Genomic DNA, 8,819 nt, shown 5'->3' on the forward strand with positions numbered 1-8,819 from the left:
ACACCAGCGACATCATCACAGGACCTAACCAGATCAGCCACACCATCACCGGTTCATTCACCTGCATGTCCACCAATGTAATATATGCTATCATATGCCAGCAATGTCCCTCTGCTATGTACATTGGCCAAACAGGACAGTCTTACGGAAAAGGATAAATGGACACAAATCAGACATTAGGAATGGCAATATACAAAAACCTGTAGGAGAACACTTCAACCTCCCTGGCCACACCATAGCAGATCTTAAGGTGGCCATCCTGCAGCAAAAAAACTTCAGGACCAGACTTCAAAGAGAAACTGCTGAGCTTCAGTTCATCTGCAAATTTGACACCATCAGCTCAGGATTAAACAAAGACAGTGAATGGCTTGCCAACTACAAAACCAGTTTCTCCTCCCTTGGTTTTCACACCTCAACTGCTAGAAGAGGGCCTCATCCTCCCTGATTGAACTAACCTCGTTATCTCTAGCCTGCTTCTTGCTTGCATATATATACCTGCCCCTGGAGATTTCCACTACATGCATCCGATGAAGTGGGTATTCACCCACGAAAGCTCATGCTCCAAAACGTCTGTTAGTCTATAAGGTGCCACAGGACTCTTTGCTGCCTACTGTTGTGAGATGCTTACTGATGTCCAGAGCAGGCTATGGCCTTATGCAGGGTGACCAGATGTCCCAATTTTATCAGGACAGTCCCGATTTTTGGGTCTTTTTCTTATCTAGGCTTCTATAACCTCCCACCCCCCTCCTGATTTTTCACATTTGCTGTCTGGTCACCCTAGCCTTATGGATGGATGTTTGTAAGGGCTGCCACAAGAGTCCTAGGTTCTGGGATTTTCTCTGTATTTGCTGACTTTATTTGCAGGACACACCAACTCAAAGCAGCAGCAGATCCTGCTGGAACAACAGATGCAAACCCCAGAGACACATCTCTGCTGCTCCAATGATCAATATCACCACCACATGCCTTTGAAGATCCAGGGATCCCACATGGGCCTGTCACAACATGTGGTGTACCTCATACTGGGCACTAAATGTAGGTGAAACCAAACAATTGCTAAGCTCTCAAATGAATTCACCCAATAAAATGATCAAAAACAACCACACATCAGCCATGGGCGAACACTTTTCACAAAGCGATCACTCTATAGCTGACCTCTCAGTCCTCGTCCTCAAAGGAAACCTGCACAACATCTTCAAAAGATGAGCCCGGGAATTTCAATTTATAACTCTGCTGGACACTAAAAACCACAGACTCAACAGGGACACTGGTTTTACGGCTCATTACAGCAAATAAAGTTTTCAGTCTAAGTATCCACATCACAAATGGCCATTTGCACCTGGCTGAGAGTCTGGGCAGAGAGGCCAAGGACGGCATGGTCCAGGGAGCCTGAATTCCCATTTCCCCTCTGGGTATAGCAGCAATCACTGCAAGACAGCAGTGAAGCACATTGGTAGAGAGGTAGTGGAAGTGTGCACTGCCACTGCCCATGTTATCCCTGTTCCGGACAGACACAGGTATGAATCTCTAGTGCTGTTGATCAGGCACGTGTCTCCAGCACTGAGTTTTCTTAGAGAGGTCTGAGAGGAACAAGAGATTTCACAGTGTTCTGGTAGGAAAGGAACAGATCCTTCAAAGACAACCCTGCTACTTAGTAGCTGCATGGCGACACTGCAGGGAATGGTTAGTTAATGCTCACACACTGCTTTGAAATGGCAGAGCTCTCCATAAGTGCTACATATTGTTATCGACAGAGAAGCAGGCGTCCTTATTCTCCATCCTTATAGATCATAGAGAGTCCTTGAGAATGTCACTGCACCATCTGTATCCACCCTATGATATATCTCTTGTTCAGGTGATGTGCGTGGTCTCTGTAGCCTTGCGATAAACTTGGCTTTTCCCCCTATCCATGGTGATCGCCGATACCTATTTTATCCTGTCAGCTATACACACAGGAAAGAGACTGGTGAAGAAACATGCTTCCAAATCCCTTCAATAATAAATCCTGTAACATGAAGTTACGTGCCAGCCATAGCTACCCGATATGCCAGACCGCTGTGGAAAAGTATATATGCTTTCGGCCATACTTTATATTAAGGTTCCATCTAGCACTAGTTGATAAATGGCTAACACATGATTACTAGCTATTTTAATAAATGGCAAATTAATTGTTATAGCGTCCAACAGTCCAATAGTTTTCTTATAGCCTTCTATAGCACCTCCGAGTGGAATGTTTCCATCTATCCAGTCAGCACTCCATACCTAATCTGGTTATGAAGAAGCCTGAAAGATCCAGGCCGGCCTGTGATCCCAGAAGGATGAGTTTGTTGCTTTGGACACCTCCCGACTGGAAGGCAGACTACCACCCACCAAATGTATTTCACTTGCGCCAAGTAGCCATCAGAGCAACTGCCTGTTTGGTCTTGGCTAGCCAGGGTTGGATTGGAACCAGTGGCCTCTCACCATCACCATTCTTTAACTGGTTAAGGTTTGCAAGGCCCTTTGGGATTCTGAATGGAAGGCTGCATGCATAGTTGGTACTGACGCTGCTGCTGTCCCAGCCTGTTGGTTTGAAAGGTGCCAAGTCTGTGCTCTGCGCCTCATTGCCCCAACCCCCATCACCTTTATGCAGAACACTTGAAGCACTCGCCCCTTCGGTATGGATGAGACCAACTCGCCAGCTTCAGCATCTCTCCTTCTCCCCTTCACCTTCCTGCCTCTACTGCCCTGGAACTGGATGATGGATTCGGGCAGCTGCTGCAAAAATCTGCCAACCAACCGAGATGTCCCACCCATGACACCAGGACAGCAGCAGCTCGGAGAGCGCTGGCGTCCAGATCCCCGCTGACAGATGGGCACAGCTGCTACGGGGAGATTGTCAGGGCTGTCACATGCCATAGTTGGTGCTGTCAGGGTGGAAGAGGGATGGACCCATTTTCTGTCCCCAGCAGAGCTCTCCAGCAGCCGCCCCCCTCCCCCCACCCCTTTCCCTGCTGGCATAGAAAGCCTTTCAGAAGGCTTCAAGGACACAGAAATAGGGCAAATTGCAAACTCCCTGGGCTGAGGCTGCTTTTTCCAATGCCAGTCCTAAAGAACAAAAGCCCATCAGGAGAACTCAGGTTTGAGGGTGGAGGATGGTGCTAGGCAGACTCCCAGCACAGACATTTCTCATGCAAAATCAGGAGAACCAGTGACTCCGTTCAGATCAATGAAGTTGCGCCTGGCAAATCAGGCACATTGTCTCTTTTTCTCTACTCCCCTGCCCGCTTCTCCCTCTTGCCTTCCACATTCCTCCTTTTCGAAGAGATCCTGCTGCTGGTTCAAGAACCTCTCCCGCTACAGCTCCTACCATCGCCTTGATGACTAAATTGTGCTACTGAGAACTGCAGGGGGCAGTGTGGAGCCATATGCGGCAGGCACTTCTGTGACATTGTGCCCCAGGGAGAATGGGGCCTGCTGCCCCAAGGAGGCTGTGCCTTGCCCCCTGCCCCCACCAGGAGGGAGGGCACCGTAAGGCTGGGGTGTGAGAAGAGATGATTGAAAAGTGGAAGGGAAAAAATATAATTGAAAATTGTGAAACATTTGTTTGTTCCACAGGTTTTGAAAGGGGAACAAGTTTTCACTCAAAGTTTTATTGAAAACTAGTTTAAAAATTTTTTCATTTCGCCCCTTTTTCCTTTCTGCCTCCCATTTCTCACTCCTTTTCCACTTTGCCACCAAAAACGGGGGGAAAGTGCTTTTTTAAAAAAAAGATGAACTGAAAAAATAAAAAATAAAAAACCTATTTTTTGTTTAGTTTTCCTGTTTCAGTGGGGGAAAAGATAGAAACTTTTCTGGGGAAAAAAATCCAAAACATGTTCATAAAAATTTCCAGTTTTGGAATTTTTCAACAGCAAAACAGAAGCACTAGTCTCAAGGAAGTTGGAAGGGGAGGAGTGTTGATGGGTTTTGTGTTTCCTATTGGCCAGGCCCAGGCACGCTGTCCCCCCACTTGCTCTGATTGGTGCTAAAACTCCTGAGCCTGTGGGTTTATTTCCTGCTCTCCATTTTCTCTTGTTTATTACTTTCAACGTATAGAAAATGCATAGCCTGTAAACTCTTTGGAGCAGGGCCTCTTTTGTTACTTGTATTTGTGTAGCACCAATAGGGTGACCAGACAGCAAATGTGAAAAATCAGGACAAGGGGTGGGGGATAATAGAAGCCCATATAAGAAAAAAACCCCAAAATTGGGACTGTCCCTATAAAATTGGGACATCTGGTCACCCTGAGCACCGAGAACAATGGGGGTGCTGGACTATGACTGGAGCTCTCAGATGCTACTGGAATACAACTCACTCACTCACCATTTCCAGCTACCTCCAGGGCCACGTCAGTTAGACAGAAGAAATTATTTTTTTCCCAGTGCTGATCTTTTTTCCATTTCAGGCCTCAGGGCAGCAAAGCCAAGGCTGTACAAAGATCAGCCAACATATCTTTTCTTTGCTGAGATCTTATTAAAGCCACAGCAGATCATTTAGGTCGCTTGGAAGCTGTTCTGATGGCTATTAAAATGACTGATTTATGGCATTTTTAATGGACCTTCAAGCATCTTAGTATTACTCTGCTGAGCTGCTGATGTCAGTAAGAACAATGGAAAAACACTTTGAGACACTTGTTGCGTAGCTAAGATGGTCAAGCTTATTGTCTTTTCCCACTATCACCCACAAGATGTTTCTGAGGACTTGCATCTTAACCAGATCTTCACAAACTGTGCTGATAGGTCTCGTTGGAAGCCTTGTTTTGTTTTGTTCCTTTATTGAGAAATTTAACAAAACATTTAAAAACCGATAGATAGATCTGATTTCTAAAACTCATTTGTTTTTACACAGATTAGTGAAAGTTAACCACTCAGGCCCAGATCCTCAAAGGTGTTTAGGTTCCTAACTCCCACTGTTTTTTATAGATCCTCTCACCTGACTGAGAGAATTCCACCAGAGCAAAATAAGGGTGTGAGTTGGTGGTCAGAGCGCTGGACTGGGATTTAGGAAACCTGGGTCTATTCCTATCCGACCTGCACTGCAGTGACCAGCCGGGTGTCCTTTGCTAAGTCCCTTCCCTTCTCTGTACCTCACTGAGTATGTCTATACCAGGGGTCGGCAGCCTTTCAGACGTGCTGTGCCAAGTCTTCAGTTATTCACTCTAATTTAAGGTTTCGCATGCCAGTAATACATTTTAACATTTTTAGAAGGTCTTTTTCTCTAAGTCTATAATATATAACTAAACTATTGTTGTATGTAAAGTAAATAAGGTTTTTGAAAAGTTTAAGAAGCTTCATTTAAAATGAAATTAAAATGCAGAGCCCCCTGGACCGGTGGCCAGGACCCGGGCAGTGTGAGTGCCACTGAAAATCGGCTTGCATGCCGCCTTCGGCACACGTGCCATAGGTTGCCTACCCCCGGTCTACACTGCAATTAGACCCCCGCTGCTGGCCCGCCCTAATTGACTTGGGCTTGCAGGCTCAAGCTAAGGGTCTGTTTAATTATGGTGTAGACATCTGGGCTTGGGAATCACGTTTAGTCTTGAGAAAGAACAGTGAGAGAAGACCTCACAGTCTCTGCTACCTACCCATGTTTCTTCATAGAGCCCTGTCTGCTTCTCCCCGGCCCTCTAGCTTTGTCTCTTCCCCTCCTCCCAGCCTGGGTGAGCTGAGCCACATTGCAGCCAAGCGCTCACGGGAACCTTGGCATACCCACGGCTGAGAGAGTGGTATTATAATAACCCTCGCTCAGCTGCCAGGGAACGGAATGTACCAGACTGGAGCAGAGCTGCAAGTGAAAGCAGCACGGACAGGGAGTCTTCACCGGAGCTACAACAGGGATGATTTGGTCCATTAGCTGGATTCATTTAGTTGATGATTGTAATGTTTCACCCCCGTGCTGTGTCAGGGATCAGTGCCGCAGGACTGAATGGGTTTGGAGGGGATACTACGACTGACTGATTCTCTAGTTCGTATTTCTTCTTGATGAGCCAGAGGAAAACAACACAGTAAGAAACAAAGCTCCTGGCCACAAGCTTTGGCTTCAGGGGCTCATGGAAAATCAGCCCTTTCATCGTTTAAGAAAGAACAGGAGCTCTGAAAAGGGGAATGCCATGGGAACACACCTGCCTGACAGCTTCACTCCGGGGAAGCCGAAGCCGTCCAAGGAGCTGAAGCCAATGATCGGTGCAGTCATCGTCGGGCTGATCTTGTTCATTGCGGCGGTGGTGGCTTGGTGCTACTACACGGCGTCTCTCAGGAAGGCGGAGCGGCTAAAGACGGAATTGATGGACCTGAGGAAGGATGGGTTCATCATCAAAAACAACAATGGGGAGGTGGTCTTCAGACTGGCCTTCCAGTCGGGCACCCTCGACCTGGAGTCCTGCTCGAAAGAAGGGGAAATTTTAACCTGCACCAGGTCGGACAGAGGGAAGCTGAATTTCTTCATTCAGACAGTCAAGCCCAAGGACACGGTGATGTGCTACCGCGTCCGCTGGGAGGAGTTTGTGGCGGACACGGTGGTCGAGCACACCATGTTTTGGGAGGACGCTCACTGGTACGGGGGCTGTGAAATGAGCGTCCAGCACTGGCCAATCAGACTCCCAGGGTACCAGGAGCCCATGCCGTTTGTGACGAGCGACGTGTATTCCTTCAGGGGCAGCTTTGGAGGCATCTTGGAAAGGTACTGGCTGTCCTCAAAAGCGGCGGCTATAAAGATTAACGACTCAGTGCCCTTCCACCTGGGGTTTAATGCCAGTGAACGGTCGCTCTTCTTTCAAGCCAGGTATAAGGATTCTCCCTACAAACCTCCCCTTGGACAGCAGCCTTTGCCGGAGCTGAGCTACCATGTCTGCGTCGGCTCGGATGTGACCTCCATTCACAAATACATGGTACGCAGGTACTTTAACAAGCCTTCTAAGATCCCAGCAGAAAACGCCTTCCGGTACCCCATCTGGTCTACATGGGCTCTGTACAAAAAAGATATTGACCAGGATAAGCTGTTGCATTTTGCAGAAAAGATTAAAAAGTACCGGTTTAATTGCAGCCATATTGAAATAGACGACACGTACACACAAACTTATGGCGATTTCGACTTTGATCCAGTAAAGTTCCCTAATGTGACAGAAATGTTCAAAACGCTGAAAAAAGAGGGATTTAAAGTTACCCTGTGGATGCATCCCTTTATAAACTACAATTCTTCCAATTTTGGAGTGGGGATAGAGCGGCAGCTCTTTCTCAAGGAGCCGACGGGGAAACTTCCCGCGATGGTGAAGTGGTGGAACGGCATTGGTGCCATATTGGATTTTACCAATCCCACAGCCAGGGAGTGGTTTCAGAGCCACCTGAAACAACTGCGATCCAAGTACGACGTTGCATCCTTTAAATTTGACGCTGGTGAAGTGAGCTACCTTCCAAAGCAGTTCAGCACCTTCAGGCCCTTGTCGGATCCCAGCATCTGGTCCAGACGGTACACAGAAATGGCCATTCCGTTCTACGAGTTCGCCGAAGTCAGGGTCGGCTACCAATCTCAAAACATCTCGTGCTTCTTCCGTATCATCGACCGCGACTCGGTTTGGGGCTATGAGCTTGGCCTCAAGTCCCTGATCCCTACCGTGCTCACCATTAGCATGTTGGGATACCCTTTCATACTACCTGACATGATTGGAGGAAACTTTCTGCCGAACAAGACAGAAGGTGCTGTTGAAATCCCGGACCAGGAGCTGTACATCCGCTGGCTGGAGCTTTCAGCCTTCATGCCCTCCATGCAGTTCTCCATACCCCCCTGGCTCTATGACAAGGAAGTGATTGAGATTGCACAGAAGTTCACAGAGCTGCATGAGTCCCTGGTTGCCCCTCTTCTGTTGGAGCTGGCTGGAGAGGTCACTGACACGGGAGACCCCATCATACGGCCCATCTGGTGGATTTCTCCCAGGGATGAATTCGCTCACAAGATTGACTCCCAGTTCCTCATTGGGGATACCCTCATGGTGGCCCCTGTCCTGGAGCTGGGCAAGCAAGAGCGAGATGTGTACCTCCCGGCTGGCAAATGGCGCAGTTACAAAGGGGAGCTGTTTGAGAAGACCCCAGTCCTGTTAACAGACTATCCCGTTGACTTGGAAGAAGTTGCTTATTTCCTTTGGGTATCATAACAAATGTAGCCATCAGTTTTAAGCTTTGTGAATGGGTGATGGATTGAAAAAACTAGGTAGCTCTGAGTTCCAGAGATAAACATGCCTCTCTGTGACGTCCTAAATAATAATCATGATTCCAATTGCACAGAACCATTTTTGTGTGTTAATAAACAGAACAATTAACATAGCTTTGTATATATTTCAGCCTTTAAAAGGTCCAGTTCCAAAGCTTAATGTCTTGGCTGTGGTATTATTTATAGATACAACATATAAAGAAACACAGTGTCTACTAGGGTTTTTTCCCCAGGCCTATATGACATTGATGCTCTTTTTTAAAAGGGTACATTAGACTGCTTCCTTTATTCCACACTGACTCTGTTGATCCCATATCTTTATTTTATTTAAAAATTGCTTTGTCATTGGCTGAGAAATTGCTCAGAGCAGCGTAGTCCTTTAAAAGTGAACCAGTGACACTCCTGCAGAGACTGGGGCCTTCAAATTCTTGCCACCACCACGTGTGATGGTGTTGGATGCAGCAGCAAAGAGTGGTTACAATCTGCTGCAGACTGATTTATCAGAACAAGCAAAAATTAATGTTGGTGCTCAGTAACATTGTGGCAATAATTTCCCTCCACTGGGAAATATTAGTGACTGTTATAGATAGTACAAC

General features: G+C 47.1%; 1 protein-coding gene across 1 annotated transcript; it reads left to right on the forward strand.

Annotated features, from left to right (window-relative positions):
• Window positions 1–5,806: 5,806 nt before the first annotated feature.
• Window positions 5,807–8,346, forward strand: LOC115653647 (myogenesis-regulating glycosidase-like). Its single transcript, XM_030567149.1, has one exon. It carries the CDS (start codon window positions 6,071–6,073, stop codon window positions 8,165–8,167), a length of 2,097 nt encoding a protein of 698 aa, XP_030423009.1. The 5' UTR covers window positions 5,807–6,070; the 3' UTR covers window positions 8,168–8,346.
• The last annotated feature ends 473 nt before the right edge of the window (window positions 8,347–8,819 follow it).

The sequence above is a fragment of the Gopherus evgoodei genome, chromosome 6, assembly GCF_007399415.2.
Source record: "Gopherus evgoodei ecotype Sinaloan lineage chromosome 6, rGopEvg1_v1.p, whole genome shotgun sequence".
Taxonomy (NCBI): domain Eukaryota; kingdom Metazoa; phylum Chordata; order Testudines; family Testudinidae; genus Gopherus; species Gopherus evgoodei.